The sequence below is a fragment of the Mastigoproctus giganteus genome, chromosome 11 (genome assembly GCF_048544385.1).
Source record: "Mastigoproctus giganteus isolate SK-2022 chromosome 11, ASM4854438v1, whole genome shotgun sequence".
NCBI classification, from domain to species: Eukaryota; Metazoa; Arthropoda; class Arachnida; order Uropygi; family Thelyphonidae; genus Mastigoproctus; species Mastigoproctus giganteus.
In genome coordinates, this window is record NC_143585.1 from 28,843,552 (window position 1) to 28,869,537 (window position 25,986).

At 35.6% G+C, this 25,986-nt stretch overlaps 1 protein-coding gene across 3 annotated transcripts in view; it reads left to right on the top strand.

The window, feature by feature from the left end:
- LOC150077842 (NPC intracellular cholesterol transporter 1-like) overlaps positions 1-25,986 on the top strand; it is a 671,091-nt gene that overhangs the window by 233,874 nt on the left and 411,231 nt on the right. For all 3 annotated transcript variants that reach the window (XM_090384813.1, XM_090384814.1, XM_090384816.1), the window contains 2 exons: positions 9,381-9,586; positions 22,637-22,816. In XM_090384813.1, the coding sequence (XP_090240939.1) occupies positions 9,381-9,586; positions 22,637-22,816 (386 nt within the window). The remainder of the gene's footprint in view (positions 1-9,380; positions 9,587-22,636; positions 22,817-25,986) is intronic.

A 25,986-nucleotide genomic window follows, 5' to 3' on the forward strand; every position in this document is an offset into this window, starting at 1 on the left:
TGCTACCTAGTGGTTCATTTATCTGCAGATTCTTAATGTGTGAAGAATCACTACTTATAATCAAATCAAGAGTATTACTCCCTCTAGTTGCCTCCCAAACATGCTGATGTAGAAAACAATCATAGAATAAATCCACAAAAGCCTTGCTAGTGTGTGAGTGACCAGCCCCCAAATTCCAGTCAATATCTGGGAAATTAAAATTCCCCATTATAAGACTCTCTGATTTACTCTATTTCCCTGTACAGTTTCTTATTATACTCATCAGAATCATTAGGCCTATAGCACACTCCTACTCTCAATTTTGATCTCCCATTGCTTATGTCACACCAAACTGACTCGACACGGCACTGTCCAGCGATGTCGACTGGCTTCACTTCCTTGAATTTTATGTATTTCTTAACTAATAGCATAACCCCTCCTCCCTGTCTATCCTTTCTGTAGACATTGTACTCCCCAAATTCCAGTTCTGCATTCCTTATATCTGTGTGACACCACGTTTCTGAAATCCCAACAATATCTGCCTTTGTTTTGAGTAATACCTCAAATTTATTTACTAAACTCCTAGCATTGGTGTACACGCAAGTATACATGCACCTGTTCTATTCTTAGCTACCCTAACACAGCCCATGTATTTACTTGTTCCACTATTACTCGCAGTAGTCTTAGAAATCTCTATTACCTTGGTTTCCAGTCTGCTGCCCATTCTAATAGAAGCAGTGCAAGAATCAACTTTGCCTGTGGCCACTGTTAACCTTTTAGTCTCTGTCCCCCCCCCCAACACGCTAGCATTTTTGTGACCCACCTAACACTGCCTCGATAGCATCAGCAAATATTCTTGCACCTTTTCTATTTAAGTGTATCCCATCTCTGTAGAAGCAGTCTCTACTGTCAACAAGCACAGACCAGGCTTAAAAAAAATTCTATCCCTTGAGCCTTGCACAACCTCTCCAGGGCCGAATTGATCGACAGGGCTCTCATTATATACTCCCTCCTATCGTGTCTGGGCAGAATTGCAGACACGATTGCAGAGCGTGTACAGAGAAGAGCAACACGATTGGTGAGGGGAATGAAGGGATTCTCTTACCAAGAGAGGCTTAAGTTCTGCAAATTACAGTTGCTGGAGACTAGGCACCTGCGCGGTGATCTGATTGAGGTCTATAAGGCCTTGAATGGGTTGAGCACGCTGAATTCTGATGGGATCCTTCCACTTGTCCAGATTACGAACCTACGGGGACATAAGTTCAAATTAAGAAAGGACAGATGTATAATAGATGTGCGGAAATTTGCCTTTAGCCAGCGGGTGGTTAATTGCTGGAACAAACTTCCATCTGTCGTTGTGGAAGTTGATAGGTTAAATAAATTTAAGGAGGAACTGGACAGGTATTTGGAGGGAATGGTGTTTTTTTTTTTTTTTTGGCTGATGCTGCATAAGCTCCTACACTTGCTTTCTTGCATCATATGCCACTACTACTACTACTACACTTTCAAATTCAACCCTAATTCACGGCTTTTTTTCAACAGTGACCTCTACTTGTTAAGTAAGTTCTTTGGGTGTAGACAGGTGCACTTTACTTGGCCTGGATCATGCACTTGCATGATCAAAATTAGATTATGTATATGCCTCTACCAGAAATATTAGCCTTTAGTGGCTTGACCCTATTCACCATCAGGTATTGCTGCTGCTGGTGCATTCAGAACATCTCTTGTACAAAGTCTATATGTGGAAGCAAATGGACCATGCTTGTTGCTTCGACAAGAACAGTCTTCTACAGTATGCTCTCTGCCAGAACACCTCACATAGATGTGCATTTTTGAGCGATGATGGAAAAATCTTTATAATACCCATAAGACTGCCAACCTCCCATCCACTATTTGTGTTGAAGAGCTACTCAAATAGCTCAACATCATGTAGATAAGGCTCCCCAATCACCAAAGCAACTCCCACCACCCTGGTATGCTTAAATTCCAGCATGTGATTTCTCCCTTAAGAACTGGATGAAGTCTGATATTCTCTTTGTTATTTGTTTTTAGGAGCATTAGCAACTAAGGCCATATTGCTCCGCGATATGCGGTGGTCATTCCCTGACCTTTCCGCATCCTCCGTATTTGGTGGCGACTGGCTCGAACCCTGGTCTAATCAAGAAGCGTGTGCTACGCACTGCTGCTCCTTCCCACCTGGCTACGAAGGCGCCCTGATATTCTGTCTTCCATCTACTGTCAGCCCTATGCACAACACAGACCTGAACATTTTGACTTGCCAGTTTATACAGAGTGCTCAGTCAGGGTTTTGTGTGTGCCTCATGCTATCTTTTCAGACAATACAGCATAAGCCTCAAGCTTCCTTGTACCATATGGCTAATAATATCTTAGTAGATCACCTTAAAATACAGCATATACACTGCAGAGCTGCATGCTAGATTTAGTCTTGGTTGACATAAGAACTCAATACCAGTGGTTTATTATATACACTGACTTTCTTGGTCAGTGCACATCATGCTTTTATCAGTGATGATGCACAGTACACATCCTACCCTTTTCTGGGTTCAGCATATTCAGATAATGATACTGAACCCCCTAGATAAAGGTACTTTTGATATCTGTTTCTGCTGGATCCTCAGCCAAATAGGGATTTGAGGAAATGATTTGGCCGACACTGCAGCCATATCATCTGCCCAAGATTCAAGTCTAAAGAGCAGTAAAGATGTTCAACTGGCTGTTGGTAGGGCAATGTCAAGAATGCGGAAGATACTAAGGATTCGGAAGGTACGACAAATGTGGAAAGAGGTATTATACTGGAATTGGGGACTGAAAATGATATCAGTGAATTAAAGAAAAATTAATGGATTCGTCATTTCATTTTTGAAGCCTAAAGAACTGAATCCAAAAATAATTATCTATGGTATTGATGAAGGAACAAGGCACCTCCGTAGCCAGGTGGGAAGGAGCAGCAGTGTGTTATACACGTTTCTTGATTAGACCAGGGTTCGATCCCTTCACCACCAAATACTGAGGATGCGGAAAGGTCAGGGAATGACCACCGCATATCTCGGAGCAATATGGCCTTAGTTGCTAATGCTCCTGAAAAACCAAAAAAAAAAAGGAATAAACAAAGAGGAGCTTTTGAATGATATATATATATATATATATATGGGAGAAACTTGAGCTATGTGAATGTAGATAGAACACAGTAAGAACCTTTGGAAGTATATACAAAACAAAAACTGGCAGGAACTGGATAATTGCAGTGTCCGGTCGCATATATAAATATTTGATAAATCAGGAAGAGTTTATATAGCAGTGATGTCCTATTGGCTAAATACATTTCATTTGGTCACTAGATGTTACAACTGCCATTCATTTGACCACACTGCAAAAACTTGCAAGTGATAAGAGCCTGCTTGCAGCCACTGTGTAAAGAGTGGGCATACATATTGCACTTGTCTGGATAGTGATAAGCAAGTTGTGTGTGTCACTGCTTGAATTGAGGAAATGAGGCAGATCGTTCAGTTAGGGACAAGAGATATGCAGAACTTGAAAGAGCATGGAAATTAATAATTGAAAGAATGGACATATCTGATATTCAGAATGGAACAAAATGGTAGCCAAAAAAGTTTAGATCAGAATTACTGTGAATATGGGTATGGTACATGCAGCAATCATAACAGGTGGATTAATTGTAAAAGTAATATTAAAATAATCCAGCCAAATGCACAACTGTCAAAAGCTGCTGCAGCTGAGTTGAGAATAGATGCAATTGTGAACAGGTTGATCTGGCATGCATTCAAGAACCTTACGAAATTGATGGAATACTCGTGGGATTCTCTCTATCTCCAAAAATTTTGTCAAACTAAACATATGCATGTTAAGTGATGGATTCCACAATTGATAACACTACGCAAAGAAACCAACCTGTGCACTGCAATCGTCATTTTCAGTTATAAGTTACAGGTGGCTACACTGCATTTGTTCTATAATTCTCATGTGGTGTGTTTCTGTGTTGAAAGTGAGGACTTAATTTTACTTAGCGTTGATATACTTCCAGCTTAGTGCAGATATTGAACCTCACTTAGATAACATGAAACATCTGGTGGAATATCTGAAAGGACAAACAGTAATTTTGTGCTTGGACTCCAATTTGAAAAATACTTCGTGGTATAGCAGGTATACTGATAACAGAGGGCGTTTACTGGAGGAAACAATCAATTGAAATCTTGTAATTCATAATCAGATATTGGAGTATAGCACATTTTGGATAGTAAATGGGGAATAAAACATTGATATCACGCTTTCAACTATGAGAGGGTCAAAACAGATAATGAACTGGAAATTTTAGCCCTACTGGGTCTCCAGTAGTCAAGTTTGAAATAATGAAAAGATTACTCATCAAACTGGGTATATGCAGGACTAATTGGGACAGATTCTCTGTCGTTACTGCTGACTGAAATCCGTTTGAAGAATTACACAAAGAACACTGTAGTGTTAGCCCATGTGTTAAATGATTTGGGTGGCCCTGCAGCAGCTGGACTGCTGCAGGGTTGGTTATACAGTGCCTCTACACTTGCAATGAGGCATTGTCAAACTAAATGTATGCCTGTTAAGTGATAGACTCCACAATTGATAATGCTATGCAAAGAAACCAATAGAGCTAGGAATATATATATACGAGAGAAGCAAACGTCGGGCTGAAGAAGATCAAATATGTTTAAGGAGTGGGTATCAGCAACTTAGAAGAAGATGCACACATTTGATCACAAAGGAAAAGTTTAATGTGCGAAAAGAACGTGTAAGGATATGTGAAAACAATCACCCCGTTAATTTATAAATTACGTACTAATAAAAAATTAAACACCCAGCAGGAGATATCACATGTTCAATTCAGGCTAGTGATTGTACTTCTCGAACGTGGGTAGAAAGCATAGGTTTGATTTTAGATAATTTGGTGAGAGACTTAAAAGCAAATGAGAACCCTGATGGTGGTGGAAATAAGTATTTGGAAATAAAATTAGACCTTCCAAGCTCATTCTAAAAGTGATTTCTGCACCTTTCTTGGCTGTACAAATTATTTTATAATTATTGTTTAGCTGAAGCCTGCTTATATAAATCATCTTGAATTCTATCATATATGTTATTCATTACATCAAAATGATCTGTAGTAAGGAGAAAAATTATATGCAACTCAAGGTTCACTAGGCCTACCAACTCCATTCTCATTATTGAACAGGAAGCCCAGTGTATGACTTAAGTTTTTTTTCCATTACTGTAATTTTGTTAGTTATATTTTTATTTTTTCCCCAATTTATGCTTCTAAATTGTTGCCAGGATATTAAGTACAGCAGAGACCTTGATCTTGGTGACATCCTGGCTGGTGGGAGTCATTATTTTATCAGTGATATGTTTTCAGCCTGTAAGTTATCAAATCAATGTTGGCAGCCTGTCAGTGTTTTTTTTTTTTTTTGTTCAGAGCCATATAGCAAGCTCCATGTTCAACACATTACCCACAAGGACTTTGGCACGTTGAGTTAGGAGCCTAGTTGAGAGATGTGGGCTCTCCTACTGGTTAGATAGCCTCAGGCACTACAGTAACCCATTTTGCTTTCCAACGTTCCATAAAATGGTTAGGGCCCAAAGAAATTTCTGTGGTTAAAGGAAGAGGTGAGGGTTTCAGTTTCAAGAGACTGACTCTAGTGGATTGAAGTATTTCTTGGTCTTGATTAACTGGAGGGATGGATGTGTATTGTTGGATCAGTTCATTATGGGAAGAAGTGTTCAAGTGAAGTACTCTGAAAGCCACAACATTTTTCTAGGTGTTAAAGTTTCTGCAAAAACAGGTGCCAAAGGGAGGGGCAGAAATTACAAGTAGTTAAATTGCTATAAAACGAGTGGTGTAATGATCTTTGATTTTGATCAATCAAATGATCAATGAATTGGAAAAACTGCTGAGGTTGAGAAAGGATAAAGTTTCAAAGGTGATTATATACTTCCCATTTTATTAAAAAAAAAAAAGTGTGAGCATCAGCCTATTGGGATTGTTAATAAGATCATAATGAAGTAATAAATGCTTCCATATTTTTTTTTCTCTACATCACTGCGCTGTTCTTTTTCAGTTACAGTGATGGGCTTATGCTCATTTAGAATAATAAATGCAGAGAAGCATTTATTTAATTACTTCAACTGCTGTGTTGGAAAGAATCTTTGCTCCTCTAACAACTTCCTGCTTTGTGCAAACTGAGCTGAGTTTTAAGGGCTATAGTCCTGTTTAAGACTGGTTGCATGTTTAACTGTTAGTTTTTGTTCCACACTGCTTGGTTGCTCATTTAGGCCCAATACATTGTTTGCCACTTGACACAAAGTTGCTAGTTTTGGACAGTCCTGTTAAGCTAGAAACATCTGTGTTAGTGGTCCTTGTATTTTTTTATTGAATTACAGATTTTCCTCTTGACAATTGTTTTCAAAAATATTAGTAATTTTAGATATTCATAACTGTCACTTCTAAAATGAGCCTAATACTGTCACTGAAGGGAATGCAGGGAAATTTATATTATTTAAATTTCTGTATCGAAATAAAGCCCCTTCTCTTTTACTAGTGTGATCACCATTATATTGTAGAATGATCCATCTGAAGTGGAACTATGTTAGCCTTCTCAATCCAAAAGGAGGTGTGAAAGAAGTCATATCAAGTATAGAACAGAGAAACAAATGTGGTCAGTAAGATCATGACAAGAATATGATACAGAACCATCTTAATAAGAATGGTATCCTTAATGGAATACAGCATTGATTCATGAAAAGGTTTCTTGATCAATCTGGTAAATTACTGTGTTGAAGTCATAAAACAGTTGGATGTAGGAAGCAACTTTTGACATTATTTACCTTGAATTTTCATTTACCTGACTGACTGATTATTTACCAAGTACTGCATATGGGTAGCAGTAACCCAAGAGAAACGTACCAACTGAGTAGTACTACACTCAGGGAGGTGGAGAATGAAAAAGACCTTGGTAATTGTGCAGTTGGATATAAAGTTCTCTGAGCAGTGCAGATGGGCTGCCAGAGCAGGTCATGGAGTTTTGTCAATGGTATATAGGAATTTTGCTAGCAGAGACGAGGATAAAAAAAAAAAAAAAAAAAAGCCCTGACTTGCCTTTGTATAAGGCAATGGTCAGGCCACACCTTGAGTACTGCATACAGGTCTGGCAGCCTCATTTTAGGAAGGATCTAGAGTTGCTAGAAAGAGTACAGAATAGGGCAACAAGATTGGTGAGAGGAACAAAGGGGTTCTCTTACCAGGAGAGGCTTAAATTCTGTAAGTTGCAGCATCTGGAGACTAGTCACCTGCGAGGTGATCTGATTGAGGTGTACAAGGCCTTGAATGGTTTGAGCAGGCTAAGTGCTGATGGGATACTTCCACTTCCTCAGATTAAGAACCTGAGGGGGCATAGATTCAAATTGAGGAAAGACAGTTGTAGAATAGATATGTGGAAATTTTCTTTTAAGCCAGTGGGTAGTTGATTGCTGGAACAGACTTCCATCTGTTGTTGTGGAAGTTGATAGCTTAAATAAATTTAAGGCTGAACTAGACAAACATTAGGAGTGACCAGATGGGTGAAATGGGATGGTTTTTTTTAAATTTAATTTAATTTAATTTTATTTTATTTTTTTGGCTGATGCTCTGTAAGCTTGCTTTCTTGCATCATATGCCTCAACTAATGCTAATACTTCTGTAAAGATTTTGATTGGTTCCACATGAAAGGCTATTAAATAAACAAGCAAATTTGGATTACTGGTAAGATCCTTCCATGGATCAGGGACTGACTGAAAGATAAGAAGCAGAGTGTAGTCTAATGACCATTCTTTATGGTTGACCAGTGTAATAAATGTAGTCTCTTTCTAATCTTTCTTAATGATCCTGACAAGGTAGTACAGGGAATTGAAGTTGATAATGATTTTGAAGGTAGCAAGGGTGGTTGATGGGCAGAACTAGACCACATTGCTTCAGGATGACATGTAACGGTTGCAGATACATTTGGAAAAACTAAAATTAAACTTTTATACATAAGATTTAGCACCTGGGGAACAGAAACCCAGAAGTCTTGGGTGGGGGGTTAAAAGTGGAAGAAAGATTTTGGGCTTATGATGTAATCCAATATGAAATTTACTGTGCAGTGTAAACATATAGCTGGGAAGGCAGAGGGTGATTTAAAGGATATTTGTAAGCAGGGAGAAGCATGTTATTTTTTCCCTTTGTACAACATGATGAGACCATATTTGGCATATTGCATTCAGGTATTTGGAAGCTGACACCTATATAATTTGTAAAAGAATAAGAAAAGTTTACCTCAATATAATACGTAGAACACTTCTGTATGATTCTTTCCAGAAATTAAAATGAAAATAATTTAGAAAATCTTACATTACAGTAAAAGATTAAAAATCAGTTGAATACAATTAAAAATCAATTTAACACAATTCAAAATTAAATAAAATTAATTTAATGAAAAAAATTGCAAAATGATTTTTTAAATTGTTTTCATTTTAATTTCTGGAGAGTATCATAAGGAAGTGTTCTACGTATGATATTGAGGTAAACTTCTCTTATTCTTTTACAAATATTGATATCAATGTATAACGTATTGAGCATTAGAGCTCTGGTTCATACTATATTATAATAATAATAAAAACACCCTTTTAGAGATGGTTCAAAGAAAGGTGACCGGATTGGTTAAGAGTGCTGAATGATCCATGTTGGGAATGGATTAGAAGGTGGATACTGCAAAACTTGAACCGGGTAACATAGGAAGTGACACCTATTGAGGTGTATGAGATCCTGAGTGGGAAATGTTCTTGCTGAACATTGGAATACATTACCTTCTAGTATGACTGAGTCATGGTTACCCTTTGAGTATGGGTAAAAAAAAAAAAAAAAAAACCAACACTATGTAAATAGTGAAAAATATGGATGAAAAAGAGCCCATTCCAATTGAATGCAGAAAAAATGCATCATTTTTCTGCTCTAAAACTAATCCTGAATCCATAATGGAAGTTGTGGTTTGTTGCAAACCTAGTATGGAGTTTGTTTGCCAAGCAATGCAATATATACCACTCACTCTTAACATTAGAAAATTTTCTGTTTCAGGTCACAGAAAGTTTCTAGTGGTCATAATTTCTAATTGCTTGAAAAGTTAAACTGCCTATTGTATGGCTAGAATATGACATTATAAACATGCTCAGTGATTCCAGCTAATTATCTAGATGGAGTGATTCATTGTTTGTGATGAAAATAAATAAGTTATATAGAATCTTTCATAGTAAATAGATAATTACATGTAGCTCTTTCATTCATTTCATTAAGAATTTACCTACAACTAAATTTTATCTTTCAGGTGCTAGATCTCCAATTAGCTGTTGAAAACCTAGTTGCACATCATACTAATCAAAGTGTTACTTTGAAAAACATCTGTCTTTCTCCTCTGTCTCCCATTAATAGAAACTGTGCTGTACAGAGTATATTTGCTTTTTACAAGAGTGATAAAGAACTACTCCGTAATTCAGAATTTGATTATCTTTCTCATTTTATGGATTGTGTCAGGTATATGCTGCAGTTTTTATATTGCATGTTATACTAGGATTTCATGTTGATTGAATGTATGAATTTTTTTTTTTTTTTTTTGTCATCAGTCTTAACATTGTTCTGTTATAATTTTATTGTTCTATTATAGTGATTCACACTTTCTGCATTATGTTTATTCTAAGCATAAATTTAGACTTTGATAATGCTAATTAAATATAAATTTCATTGCAATGAAGTTAATTCACAAATTGCACATCTCAAATGGATATAGTCTTGGTCCTCTTTGGTGTCAGTAGAGTTGTGCTCAGGTCTGCTGAGCCTACTGCAAACCTTAACAAATAAACTCCACATGTGGTATGGGGTATGAAAATTTGTCAGAATAGTAGAAGAGAAAGTAAGAATCATTGATTTATAAGCACTCTGTTCTCAGCATCAGGACATCCTTTTCCACCAGTCTATGAAAGGCACTACTTCCAGTTAGGAATACTAATAGTAGACATCGTTTCATTCCTCCACTCTTTCCTTGTAAGTTTCTTTTTGGGTGATAAGATGTAGTTCTTTGATAGTGGGTTGTAAAATTTCATTTATACTCATCTATTTTTCTTCATCATTTAAGTGATAATAACTGCAACTTGTTAAAATGTAACCCTCTATTAATCATAATTATAGCACATATGTTATCCCCCCCCCCATGAAATCACTAATATTTTCTGCATTCCACAAAATCAAAATATTCTCCAAAATATTTCTTATTGAATAAAATATTATTTTATTTAATAAGAAATTCATCAATGAGAAGAGGGAAAACAGACAATGCTAATATTGCACCTTGATGGCAGTATATACAATGTGTCAGGTGCCACCTCCTTCAGCAGTCTTTTGCAGGGACTTCCATGCTCAGTTACATGCATTTTCAATTTTTTTTTTTTTTTTTTATAGGACATCACTTCTGTCAATTACTCTGCTTAATTATAAGGTCTATATTCTCATAACTTTAGTTGCTTGTTTAACTGCAAGTTTTTCTTTTGCACATTTGGCTGCTCATATGTAGGCTCAGTGTGTTATTTGCTGCTTGTTACTAACTGAGGATTCCCACTATCTGATGAGAGGCCAATTGGACTAGAAGTTATCTGCCATAGTAAAGCTTCATCTGTGTGGAGTTTTTCACTGTGGCATTTGATCTTTGGGTATACTTTTTTAACACTTGGAAATTGCAAGCAAAGTACAAGGTACACATAGTTATGGGCTTTTGTTTTTATTTTTTATTGAAATAAAATTTACTGCTTCTAATGAATTTGCAATACATTTAATTCAAGAAAGGGTGGCACTAATTTATTAATTCTCAGTTTTCAAATTTTTGCCAGTGGCTGATTAATTTTTTAATAACAATTAATGAAGCCAGGCAGTTGGCAGCTTTGCAGATATGCATTTCCCCGTTGTGGAACACAAGTATTGTTTGCCTGTTCCTAATCATAATGAACTCTTTCTACTGAAGTAGTTCTCAAAAAGGGAAAGCAATTTATAGTTAGTCCAGTATTTCTAAAACTCTTCTGTGGAATATCCAGTGTTGTATTGCTAAAATCTACTAATATTAATGGGTGTAATTTTTTTTTTTTAAATTTTAACATTTTTCTCCTCTGAAGGTTAACTGGTAAACCTTGGTGCCTGTTACTGAGTGCTAACACAAAAAATCGAATGAACAAATAGCAAACAAATATTAAAGATGAGAATTTAATAATATTCAATGTGTGCATTTTTAACTTTTCTCCTGGAATTTTTTTAAAAATCTTGGTGCCTGCTACTACTGCCTGTCTGCTAACAAGTGCTGCTAACACATAGCAGAACAAATAGCAAACAAATATTAGAGTAGAACTTAATAATGTACAGTAGGCAGTTTCAAAGTACAGACTTGCTATAATTTATGTACTTATATTTTAAAATTTATTTGATACAGCATTATGAAATAATGCTTCTCTATGTTTGACTTCACCAGAGTCCCCTGATGGTTGATTGCAAAAGTTAATGGAGAGAAGCATTATTTTAAAGCTGTTTTAAATATTGCAGTAATCTGTATTGGAAATAGTCCCGTTTTATTAATTTAAAATTTATACAAAATGTTTAACAGTATGGAATAATATTGAACTTATATGGAATGATATAAAAAGAAAATTGTCAGAATTATAGACCCAATACCCTTTTAAACCATATATAAAATATTTATAAGGATCTTACAAAATAGGATACTTAAAACATATGAAGAAACAATAGGGTAAGAACAAGCAGGATTTAGAAAAGGCAGTCAACAATAGACCAAATATTCACACTAAATATCATTGCAGAAAAATATGGGAATAAGAAGAAACCTCTATCTGTGCTTCATAGATTTCAAGCAGGCATTTGACTCTGTAAACAGAGAAAATTTAATGAAGCAACTACAAAAAATCCCACTTGATCATGAAATAATCATGTTTGTAAATAATTTCTACAAAAATACAAGAGCAATAGTAAAATTCAACGACCTTAAAACAGAGATTTGAAATAGAGAAAGGAGTCATGCAGGGATGCCCTTTATCCCCATATCTGTTTAATATCTACGTACAAGAACTAATGAAATCAATTGAAGAAAAAAAGAGGCACAATAATAAATGGAAAAAATATAAACCACATAAAATATGCAGATGATAGTGATTTTAACAGAAACCAAAGAACAACTAAAAGAAATATTAACAAACATTGATAAAGCAAGCAACAGTTATGGAATTAATATTAATATAAATAAAACCAAAGTAATGCAAATTGGTAAAAAACATAGAAGACATAAACATCCAAAATCAACAACAGGGACAAGTACAAAAATTTGTGTACCTGGGCTCTCTAATAACCAGAAACCTAAGTAATATTGACCAAATTAATCACCAATTGAATATTGGATGGACAAACATGAACAAACTCAAAAACATGGAAGAGCAATAAAATCTCAAATAGTCTAAAAATTAAACTATATGAAACTATCATCATATCCACAGCAACTTATGGATCAGAGAATAAATAAGAAAGAAAGGCAAAAATAATGTAATTTGAAATAAGATGTCTAAGGAAAATCAAAGGAAATTGGAGAGAACATAAAACTAATGAACAAGTAAGGAGAGAACTAAATTTTGAATGCAGATCTACAAAAAACAACTTCAATGGTTTGAACATGTGAATCGGATAAAACAACACAGGCTGCCTAATGTAGTACTGACAGGAAGAATTGGAGATCACCAGGAAGACACAAAAGAGAATGGCTCCAATGCCTAAAGGAAAACACAGGCTTTCAGAGTTATCAACAAATGATTCAAGAGATCGACAACAATGGAGGATAATATCTAAATAGGGACTCAACACATGCCAAACAGAAGAGTAGAATGATGACGATACAAAATGTTATTAGCATTAGCATTAGTAGAGGCATATGATGCAAGAAAGCAAGCTTATTCAGCATCAGCCAAAAAAAAAAAAAAAAACACACCCACACACCACTCCCATTTCACCCCTCCGTTCGTTCGAAATACCTGTCCAGTTGAGCTTTAAATTTGTTTAGGCTATCAACTTCAACAACAAGTGATGGAAGTCAGTTCCACCAACCAACCACCCACTGGCCAAAGGCAAATTTCCGCACATCTATCCGACATCCGTCCTTCCTCAATTTGAATTTATGCCCTCTGAGGTGATTATTCTGAGCAAGATGAATAATCCCATTGGCATTGAGCATGCTCAAACCATTCAAAGCTTTATAATAATGAATTCAAACCATTATAATAATGATGATAATAAAATAAAAGTATGCTTAATTAAACTCAGGACATTATTTGCAGGACAGACTTACTCTAAATAAGAAAGTTAAATATCCATTACCACATGATGTTACTTCCTTTATTTATAATAAAAGGAAAATTGATAAAACTAGACCCCAAATAATTAAATAAATTTGGCTACATTTCAAATTTCTGTGTTGAAATCTGTCTTTAGGCCAGGATTTCAACATGGAAATCCTAAACATAGCCAATTTTATTTAATTATTGAGACTGTTTAGGGTATAATTACATCAATTGTCCTTTTCATGCCAATAAGCCAATTAAATCTTTCCTGTGATAATATCTTTATTAGTATTAGTAATGGCCACATGGTGCAAGAAAGCCTATGGCTTATGCTGCACCAGCCAAAAAAAAAAAAAAAAAAAAAAAAAGGAAATTAAACCTATCATCCTATGCGCTTACCTTACCTGAAAGTACTGTCCCGATGGCCTTTGAATTTCCCCAAACTGTCGGCCTCTACCACCCATGAAGGCAACTTATTCCAGTAATTTATAACTCGCTCGCTAAAATAAAACTTCCTGCAGTCCAATCTAAACATTTCCCCTCCGTAACTTGAATTTATGTCCCCTAGTTCTAGCATCATTTATAATCTTGAAAATTTCATCCTCATTCATTTTACTGATGCCTCTCAGAGCCATAAACACCTCAATCAAATCTCCTCTAAGGTGTCTAGTTTCCAAACTCTGCAACCCACATATTCGAAGTCTTTCTTCATAAGGACGCCCTTTTGCCGATCTCACCAGGCGAGTTACCTGTCTTTGCACCCTTTCAAGAAGCTCTGTCTTTCTTTAGGTGCGGTCTCCGTACTTGAACACAGTATTCCAAGTGTGGTCTAACCTAAGCCTTATATAATGGGATTATCATGTCCCTATCTCTACTTGCAAAAGTTCGATAGATCATCGATAGGACGCCACGGCCCTTTCTTGCAACCTGTTTACAATGCTCAGAGAATTTCATGTCTGACTGTATCGTAACACCCAAGTCCCTTTCCTGCAGTACTGGGTTTAGTTGAACTCCACCAAGTGAATAAGTTATTTTGGGATTACTGTTTCCCAGGTGTAATATCTTACACTTCGTTGGATTAAAACATAGCTGCCATTTTTCTGACCATTCCTGAAGTCTATCTAGGTCTCTCTGAAGAAGCTCAGCTTGACAGTGATCATTAACTACTCTACCAATTTTAACATCATCTACAAATTTAAACATCATGCCCTCTATCCCTTCATCAATGTCGTTTATGAAAATTAAAAACAACAGTGGTCCTAATACTGATCCTTGGGGGACCCTACTTCTTACATCAACCCAATCTGAGGAATAGCCATTTATCACAACCCTCTGCTCCTGCCCTGAAGCCATCCTGCTATCCATCTAAGAATTTTCCCAGTGATTCCAACCTGTTCCAGCTTATAAAGCAACTGCTCATGCGGGACTGAGTCAAAAGCTTTGCTGAAATCTAAATAATGTCGAAATTATTCCCTAAATCCAGCTCGTGAGTGACCCTTTCGAAATAGTGAACCATATTTGTTATACATGATTTTCCCTTTACAAAACCATGCTGAGTATCCTTGAGAATTTCAATTCGATCCAAATGATCCTGAATTCCACCCTTGATCATTGCCTCCATGATTTTTCCCTTCTACTTCCGGAATCAGACTGACAGGTCGATAATTTCCAACTTCACTTTTAGAGCCACCCTTATGTATGGGAGATACATTTGCCCTTTTCCAATCCAAGGGAATCTCCCCAGAGTCTAGCGATGCTTGCATAATTAGCCTCAATGGTTCAATGCACTCGCTTGCCACCTCCCTTAGATTATAGGGTATATTCCATCAACTCCAGGAGCCTTACTGGTGCCGACCGGGCTAGCCGAGTGGGTAAAGTACCTGCCCGGCAACCCAAAGGTCGCGGGTTCGATTCCCGCCTCGGGCTTGGATCAAAGTACTGCAAAAACCTTGGGAGGTGCAATATGGCCACAGAAGCCGATGCGCCAACAACTATCAAATCAAAAAAAAAATCAACGCCTTACTGGTCTGTAGGCTCGAAAGTTTTTTTTTTTTTTTCATTAAATAATTTTGTGAAATTTCAATATCATTAATTACATATATTTTAACTTGGCTCCCACAATTTTCCATTGCTACAAAAGGCTTTTCATTTGTAAATATCGATGCAAAATAACTGTTGAGTTCATCTGCAATGGCAGCTGGTGTATTTAATACTATCCCCTTTCCCTTATGTAAAGGTCTGATCTGGTTTGTCGTGCTCTTCTTGGCATTTATATATGTGAAGAATTCTTTATTAGAAGTTCTTTACTTAAAAAATATTTATTTTTTACTTTGATTTTGTATAAATACCCTCTGACTTCCCCATGATTTTTGACATTTCATTTTTCAAGGCCAATATCTAATGCCGCTCTAATGATAACAAACTCTTTCTACTAAAGTAGTTTCCAATAAAGAGGAAGTAATGTATAGTTAGCTATACATATGAGGTGAGAAGATAGTTCCTGGACTGGTGCTGTTGCAGTCATGTTCAAAGAGTTTGAATGAAAATAAACAGTGTTATTTTGTAGTTCAAATTTCCTCCAACATATGGTGGTATAGAGATTTTGTTAATGCCCATGCAAAAGCAAAGCATGTAAGATGCCATCAAAAAGAATCCTTGATCTGTTTCATTTCATCAATAACTTAGTCCACTAGTGCTAAAGTATGGAATAACATTCACAAAATGTTAGGAAATTACGCAAATTGTCTTCCTGCAATATTATAGTATAGTGGCCAGACCATAGCTGAACCTATAGAAATTGCTAGTGTGCTAGGAGAAACATTTACCAAAGTCTCAGTCCAGAACATCCACCCCTCAGAATTCCTACCAGTTAAAAAACAGAATGAAAAGAAACATTTGAGTTTTCTTTCAGAAGGATTAGACTCAATAAACGATTTACAAAGTAAGAATCCATTAATGCCTTAACTCTTTCAAGAGTGAGTGGCATAGGATCAGACTATATTCATTGATGTGATGAAACATTTTGAAAAATCATCCGTAAATAATTTTTAATTAATTTGGTATAATAGAATATTTTTAGAAAGACTTTCCTGATCTTTGGCAAAAAGCCATAATTTTAGATTGTCTCAAACCAGGCAGGGACCCAACTGTTCCAAATAACTATTACCCCACAGCCTTAACTAGTTGACTGTGTAAAGTCTTAGAAAGAATAGATAATGTAAGGTTAATATGGTACTTAGAAGAAGATGATATACTTAGTAACCCATATCATGTTTGGCATAACTAGATCATTTAATTCAGTTGGACACCAACATCAGACTCATTCATAGAGCTAGAACGTATAGTGGCTGCCTTTTTCAACACTGTAAAGGCATATGATACTACATGGAAATAAGGAATTTTGCAAGATCTGTACTCCATGGGACTTACGGTGTATCTTCCACTCTTTATCAAAAATTTCACATCAAACAGAAGTTAAGTCAGATTACAATCCTTTCTCTCTCAAATTTTCATCAGGAAGGAGTGCTGCAAGGGTCAGTCATGTGTGCTACATTATTTGTAATCAGAATAAATACTCTCAACAAACAACTACATTGGCTGCATCAAATGCTCTTTATGTAGATGATTTCAATATTTTCTATCACTCAAGTGAAATGAAGAAAATTGAAAGACAACTGCAAAATGCCATAAGTAGTTGTTAGTCAATGGGCTTTAAATAATCGTTTTCAGATTGTCCACTCAAAAGCAGTTTGTATTAATTTCCGCTTCAAATGTTTGCATTCAAACCCCACACTAAAACTCAGTGGGGGAAATTATTGCCATTAAACAAGGATCTTAAGATTCTTAGGAATTCTTGTAGATAAGAAGCTGACCTTTCTGAAACATTTGAAAACTATGAACCAAATGTATGAAATAGCTGAACATTTTTTTAATCTTTGGTTTCCTGGAGAGGTGACAGATGTACCCTTCTGAAACTGTATTGAACACTCATTTGGACCAAATTGGATTGTTATAGAATACTAGATACAATTTGGCAATAAAAGTGCACTGTGCTGGTTATCCAGTACATCAGAGGATCAGTATCACCACAGATGTATTTCAGACAGCTCCAATTCACAGCCTATACATCATACCTCTAAGCACAGACAAACTGGTGCCTCCGTAGCCAGGTGGGCAGGAGCAGCAGTGCATAGCACACGCTTCTTGATTAGACCGGGGTTAGAGCCTGTGACTACCAAATACGGAGGATGCGGAAAGGTCAGGGAATGACCATCGCATATCCCCGGAGCAATATGGCCTTAGTTGCTAATGCTCCTAAAAACCAAATAACGAACAAAACAAACTCACTCCTGGGCATACAAATAAAAACTTAGAACAGATCTGAACACTAACTTTGAAGTGGCTACATGCCAAAAACACTTTACCACCATGGACTATATACAAGGTGTGGCTGTTAAATAACACGGCTATGTGCACAGCTGCTACACACCAAATGTAATTTGTAAAACAAAGGCACATCAGTTGACCTTGAACCTTTCCCTAGTTTGGCTGCCAAGTCTATGTTCCAGCATGCTCACTCGTTAGCATTAGTAGAGGCATATGATGCAAGACACCAAGCTTATACAACAGCATCAGCCAAAAAAAAAAAAAAGTTTCACCCATCCATTCACTCCAAAAGTTTATCCACTTTTTCGTTGAATTTATTTAAGCTATCAATTTCCACAATGACTGATGGAAATTTGTTCCAGCAATAAATTATTCTCTGGCTAAAGGCAAATTTCAGCACACCTATGTGACAACTGTCTTTCCTCAATTTCAGTTTATGCCTGCTTAGGTTTGTAATCTGAGCAAGAGGAAGAATCCCATCAGCATTGAGCCTGCTGAATCCATTCAAGGCCTTATGCACCTCAATCAGATCACCTTGCATGTGCCTAGTCTCCAGATGCTGCACTTCACAGAACTTAAGTCTTTCTTCATAAGAGCACCCCTTAGTTCACTTCAGTCTTGTTGCCTTTCTCTGTACTCATTCTATCAGCTCTACATCCTTCCTAAAATGAGGCTTTGAGACCTATGTCATACTCAAAGTGTGACTTGACCACTGCCTTATACAAAGGGATAATTACCTCCTTATTCCTACTAGCAAAATTCCTGTATATCATTGACAAGACTCCATGACCTGCTCTGGCTGCCTGTCTGCACCTCTCAGCTCACCTACCTAACTTTTCTAGATTACATATCATTCAAGTATCTACTATAAAATGTTAGATTTGGGAGAAATAGTGTTAAATGTAACTGTTCGATTTTATTAAGGTAAATTTTGGCAACTAGTCCGCTCAGGCAGAGACCAATCGGTAATCCAAATATTTGTTTATAAATTTTAGATTGGAAATGAATATAATTGACTTGAACAAGAAATTTAATTAGGTAAAATATTTCATTTTTTGGTAAATTAGACTTAAAATTAATGAATCATCGTTAATTAGATCACACATCGTGTCTAATGCATACTCTACATGTACATTCGTGTACAAAGAAACATCTAGAGAGAATAATTGATCATCTTTATTTAACTTTTTCTCTTTTAACTGATTAAACAACACATCAGAATTCTTTAAACTAAATATTAGTGTCGAATGTAAAGGTTTGATAATCCTATATAAAGATGTCGTGAGTGAAGAAAAAGCTGAATTTCTATAAGTGACATTGGGTCTAATAGAATGTTCCATTTTGTGCGACTCCACTTGTCCAAAAGGAGTGGGTACATTATTAGTTCTAGCCTTTAGATGTTTTAACAGTGCCATCAAAATCTTTTTTCCTGTATTCAGTTAACATTCTATTAAACTGCTTAATTAAGTCATCAAACATTTGTTTTTTTCTACCAATTGGTAAATGGAACTATCTGGTACAATATTTATGAGTTTGTCTATGTAATCACTTTTATTTAAAACAACTACTGTATCTCCTTTGTCTGCTTTCTGTATGATAATATTATTATTCTGTCTTAATTTCTATATTCCAATCCCCTCTTCTTTAGATAAGGGGTAACAGAGATATGTTAATTATTACAAAGAATGATATTGTAAATGTTTTGAATTTATTAAATAAGATACATACCAGACTTAATTTTACTTTAGAAATAGAAAATCTACAGAAAAAAAGCCATAAATTTCCTAAATTTTATTTTAACTAGAGTTGATGAGAATATACATTTTAAAATTTATAGGAAGCTGACAAATACTGGCAAATTCTTACACTGTTCTAGCTATCATCCATTCACATAAACGGAGCATTATTTTTATTCAGTTTTACAATGCATACAAATATAGCCTACTCAGGAGTTATTACTAGATGAACTTATGGAACTTGCAAAAAGATTTCTAAATTGGGGTTACACATTTGGTACTATTATGAAGATAAGATGACAAGCAAAACAAACTTGAGACTGGTATAATGAATAACAGGTAAGAGCAGAAACATTTTCTTAAAGTTCCATATATACAGTACTGGAACAAACAATTCATTAATATTTTTAAGAACGCTGAATTTAAGATTATTGCCCAACCAACTAGTAAACTCCATGATGTTTTGAAGCATGGAGCGACCAGCTCCATTTCAACCATGGATGCACACAATGTTTATAATATTACTTGCGGTGAATGCAATTCCTCGTATATTGGTTTGACACAATTATCTTTCGATGAGGATACAACAACAACATGCAGCATCAGTTAAGGCTTAGAAGGACATGTGCCTCGGAACTTGCTTTCCACGCTATCAGTGATAGCCATGTGATCCTTTTTAATGAACCGAAAGTTTTAAATACACAACAAGAATATAGTACATTATTAATTGCTGAAATGCTTGAAATGAGGTTAAATGCAAATTCTATTAATGTTCATAGGCCTTACACTATTTCGGACTTGTGGACTGTTATGCGCATCTGTGAATAGTAATTCATATATTGGTTAGTATAAATAATCTCATATCAGGGATTCACTAGGTTTATGTATACAAAAGAGTGGACATCATTCGCAAAAAACACTTTTTACTTGTGAGTACGAAATCTACCTGAATAAGTTAGTCCCTTATAAGAAGTTTAGACAATTTTATGTTTTTAGATATTTTAATTCAATGTACTTTTGTCTTATGTTTCTTAAGGATTAATTCTACAATTGTTTTCAGTTCTCATGTGGCATTGATTGGGTTTTTGGGGGGGGGGTGTGGAAGGCTGTCAACTTCCCCTGGCTTTTCTTGATGCATTATGTTGGGGATGAGAATTGAATACATGACAATCTTTTAATACATATATCTATTTATATAATTTTAATGTAGTTTTTAATTAAACATGGGACATTGATTCATATAATCACATAATCCTTTGAGAGTTGAGAGAATTCCGGTCCTACATGAGGGTTTCTTCTTATAGTTTTTAATAATAACTTTAGTAGGACATATTGAGCTTTATCGCTTTACAATCATAAGAACTAATATATTCTTATCACCATATACGATTTGAATTTTGAAATACAGTAGAGCATTGAAAATCCGAACACCAATAATCCAAACGAGCCAGCATTTATTTTTTTTTATGCTGATGCCATAAAATAATTGCAGTAATCACTGTTTTATTGTGATCATGTTTACAGATTGAATTTTGCTACTATTAAGTAGCAATTGTAATAAGTGAAAATCGGAGGAATATTATCCATAAAAATTAAGATATAAAGCACAAATTTATATTTTTATTTTACTCTAACAATTAAATTATGTGAACATCGGAAGAATATTATCCACAGGTTAGCAAAATAAAAATAAATTATGCTAATGTATTAAGCTAATATACGCAAGTACATCAGCTTAATTAATGTACATACAGTATTCACTAAACATAACACTTTGTAAGCTGATATTTCTGTTCACTGACATTTTCTGGGACGGGGCAGGGGTTGTAGAAACTAAAATAGTAAAAAAAAAAAAAAAATAAAAAAAAAAATAAGCATCAATCAATAACAAAGAATATGACACGCAGAAATTGCAACTAACATGATACGTGCAAGTGAAATATGGAGTACAATGTTTACAAAGTTTAGATATAGGAATGAAGAGATTCAACATTTACAGAGTTATATTTTACTGTATTGAAGTTATGGTCTTTTTCTTTGTGTTTAAAAGGAAGCAGAAATTTTTAACAGTTAAATCAAAGATTGAGATTTTAAACAGACTTTCAAAGGCAGAAAGTGGGAATTTGTTAGCAAGATTTTACAAGGTTGGTAACAGAAACAGTCATAACAGAAATTAAAAATGGAAAAATTAATAAAATTTGCATTGAAACTTGATTTAGATAATGGTGCAAAAAAAAAAAAAAAAAAACACACCTATGAGAACAGATAATGACCCATCCCTTGAAGATGCCATTTGCTGTCGTAGTTGGGTTCTGGGAGTATCAGCAACTAAGGCCATATTGCTCCATGTATACTGTCTGTAAATTGCATGTTCTGTGGTCTATTTTCAGTTTGCTGGAAAATGGAGTTTCATGGAGAAAAAGCCATGCTACCCTCCCCTGAAACTGACTAACTCAGCTACGTGAAAAAAGTCAATAAAAATTCCTCCCATCATTGACGGGACTCTAACTCAGGTCTTTTTTATCCAGGGTGAGGAGGATGCCAATTCTACCAACTATGCTACCCATGAGGTCTAGGTACAATCAACAAACTGAATACTTTCCAACCCAACTACTCTTGCTGAAAAGAGAGAGAGATCTGGCAGAAAAGAAATGAAATTCAAAACTCTTACAGCAAAAAATAAGTAATTATTTTTGTTAAAGACCTATACATATGTATTATTGTGACTGAACATTCCATTTGTTTTGTTACTTATGAATAAAAATACATAAGTACAACTTTAGTGTTTTTATTTCTAAACTTACTAAACCTTTTTTAGTCTCCAGAAACTGTATTTTTGATAAATTCAAAAATCCAAACAAATCGGAAGTCTGAACTACCCCGGTCCCAACTAGTTTGGATTATTGGTGTTCTACTGTACATACAAACTTGAAATTAACTATTAACTCATATTTATGATATGACTAATGAGATTTAACCAGTAAAATATAAATGTAAAATTTAATTTGTTTTTATTTTTAAACAAATTTTTTTTTTCCCTTTAATAAAAGCAACTTGATTGTGAGATAAGTTAATATTATTTCTAGCTCTCCTGGAAATGAGAAATGTCATGCTCCTTATGGTGGCCCTCTTGAATCAGTAGAAGCAACATTAGGAGGATTTAATAATTCAAATTATAATACTGCTGAAGCCTTAGTGATTACTATACCAGTTAACAATCATTATCAGTCATCACTGAATACAGATGCTTTAGAGTGGGAAAAAGTGTAAGTAATAATTATCTTTCTCTTTTCAACTAAAGCTTTCTCTTTCTTTAAGATGGTAGATCCAAATAAAATGATTCCTTGAGAAGCCATCCACAATAACATGGTTTTGACTGGATCATAAATGTATATTCAGTGTTCTCCCCAGAAAATTTTGCCAGCCAGGTGGCATTATAAAGTAGTCAGGTGGGGAAGTGTAATACTTTGCAATATTATAAAATTTTCTGTTCATAAATGTGACTTAAGTAATCCATAGTGAAAATTAATTACATAATTTAACATTATATGCTCCTGTCAATTGACCTTGATCACATAGTTTGAATTAATATTGATCGAGAGCAGTGAACAGACCATACAGTACTGTGAGAATCTCTTAAATTTTAGCTGGGCAGTCAGTTAAATTCACCAGGTGGTGTGCCCATTTGATAGGTTCTGGGGAGAACACTAATATTAGATGTTTATAATGTATGTGATTGTCATATACTGCAGCCATTAGTGAGTGACAATATAACAAAGATATAGCCACATGTTTCTATAAAAACATTTGCATTGGCAAAAAAAAAAAAGCACCCTTGATGGACACAACCATATATATATACACACGTTTACAATAGTTCGATTTTCTTAAATACTGGTGTTTTTTATATATAGGTATTGGCGTTAATACCATACTGGTCTTTAAGCTAGCCTTGTCTCGGTTATCTTAAATTCACATGGCCTATACATTTAGGATTTAGAAACTTATTGCATATTACTAAAGTAATTTTCATGATAATTACTGATGAAAATTTTTTATGTATCTGTAGCAATAGGTAATTATCAATACTATTTTATAACTATATAATAATATTTATACATTTTTGCTTTACATCACGTGGCCGTCAATCCCCTACTTCATCGGGGGCTTTGAGTGGATAATCCACTCAAATTCAGTGGAGGGGGGAGCCCTTCCCATTTCACTGATTCATTCATTCCAAATATTTGTCTAGTTCTGCCTTGAATTTATTTAACCTATCAACTTCCACAACAGATGGAAGTGTGTTCTAGCAATCAACTACCTGATGGTTAAAGGCAAACGTCCTCACATCTATTCTACAGCTGTCTTTCCTCAGTGTGAATCTGTGTCCCCCTCAGGTTTGTAATGTGAGCAAAAGAAAATCCCATCAGCATTAAGCCTGCTCAATTCTTTTTCAAGACCTTATACACCTCAATCAGATCACCTCACAAGTGCCTAGTCTCCAGAAGCTGCAATTTGCAGAACTTAAGCCTTTCTTCTTAAGAGCACCCCTTTGTTCCCTTCACCAGTCTCGTTGTCCTTCTCTGTACTTGTTCTAGCAACTCTACATCCTTCCTGAAATTAGGTTTCCAGACCTGTACGTAGTACTCCTTATCCCTGTTCACAAAATTCCTATATATCATTGACAAAACCCCATGACCTACTCTGGCAGCCTGTCTGCACTGCTCAGAAGAAAATTTCATATCTGTCTGCCAATTAGCCCAAGTTCTCTTCATTCTCCACTACCTTGAGTGTAAAACCACACAATTGGTATATTTCTCTGGGGTTACTGCTACCCATATGCAAAGAAAGCACTGCAGGATCATCTAGAAAAGACTGCAGTTATAGTTCAGACAGAGAATGGCTTTGTTAAGGGGAAGCCTTGTGTGACCAATTTGATTGAATACTATGATATGGTTAGAAAGGAACTGGATGCAAAAAATAATTTTTAAAAAATATACTTGGATTTTAGGAAAGCTTTTGCTACTGTTGCACATGGAAAATTACTGTACAAATTGGAGCAGTATGGTATTAAGGGCAAGTTGCTACTGTGGATAAAGGGATGGTTGAGTGGGAGAAGACAGAGTAGTAATCAATGGACACTACTCTTCATGGACTAATGTTATTAGTGGAGTCCCCCAGGGTTCAGTGTTGGGCTTATTGTTGTTTTTTATTTTTATCAATGATATTGATGAAGGCATTATCAGGCTTAATGTCCAAGTTTGCAGCTGGTACGAAAGTTGCCATGGTTGTTAATGACAGTACGCTACTGGAAACAGAATCTAGAAAAGTTGGACAGATGGGCTTGAGAGGTGGCAACTGAAGTTTAACATTGACAAATGCAAAGTACTGCATATGGGTAGATATAACCCCAGAGAAATGTATCAACTGTGTGGTGGTACTTAGTGGTAGAAAATGAAAAAGACCTGGGAGTAATTGTGCAGTCACCTCAGTCATTGCAGACAGGCTGCTAGAGCAGGTCATGTGGTATTGTCAATGATATTCAGGAATTTTGCTAGTAAGGAAAAGGAGGTGATTATCCCTTTGTATAAGGCAATGGTCAGGCCACACCTTGAGTACTGCATACAAGTCTGGAGGCCTCATTTTAAGAAGGATGTAGAGTTGCTTGATCGAGTACAGAGAAGGGCAACAAGATTGGTGAGGGGAATGAAGGGGTCCTCTTACCAAGGAAGGCTTAAGTTCTGCAAATTGCGCCGTCTAGAGACTAGACACCTGCAAGGTGATCTGATTCCGGTGTATAGGGCCTTGAATAGGTTGAACAGGCTCAATTCTGGTGGGATGCTTTGACTTTCTTAGATTACGAACCTGAGGGGGCATGAATTTAAATTTAGGAAAGACAGTTGTAGAATAGATGTGCAGGAATTTGTCTTTAGCCAGCAGGTAGTTTAATGCTGGAACGAATTTCCATCTATCGTTGTGGAAGTCGACAGCTTAAATAAATTCAAGGCAGAACTAGACTACCTTGAATTTATTTAAGCTGTTGACTTCCACTTGGATGAATGGATGGGTGTAATGGGAGGGTTTTTTTAGGTTATTTTTTTATTTATTTTTTTTTCTTTTATAATGTACCTCTACTAATGCTAAAGTCTTTGTTTCGTTTCTTTGCATCCTTCACTAAAGATTTCTTATAATCTGCCTTTACTTGCCTGACCTTCTTTGTAACTTGAATACAGGTTAGTTTATATCTATCACTGGCCACTGTGTTGCTCAATAATTTGAGCTTCCCATGTACTTTTCTTCTTCTCTGCCATGGGATTTATCAGTTCATCTGACATCATCCAATTAGGTCTATACCTTCAATTTTATTTCTTAGTTGATAACAAAAGCTTAGCTTTGTAGCTTCTATGATTAATTCCTTGAGTGCTTTCCATTAAGA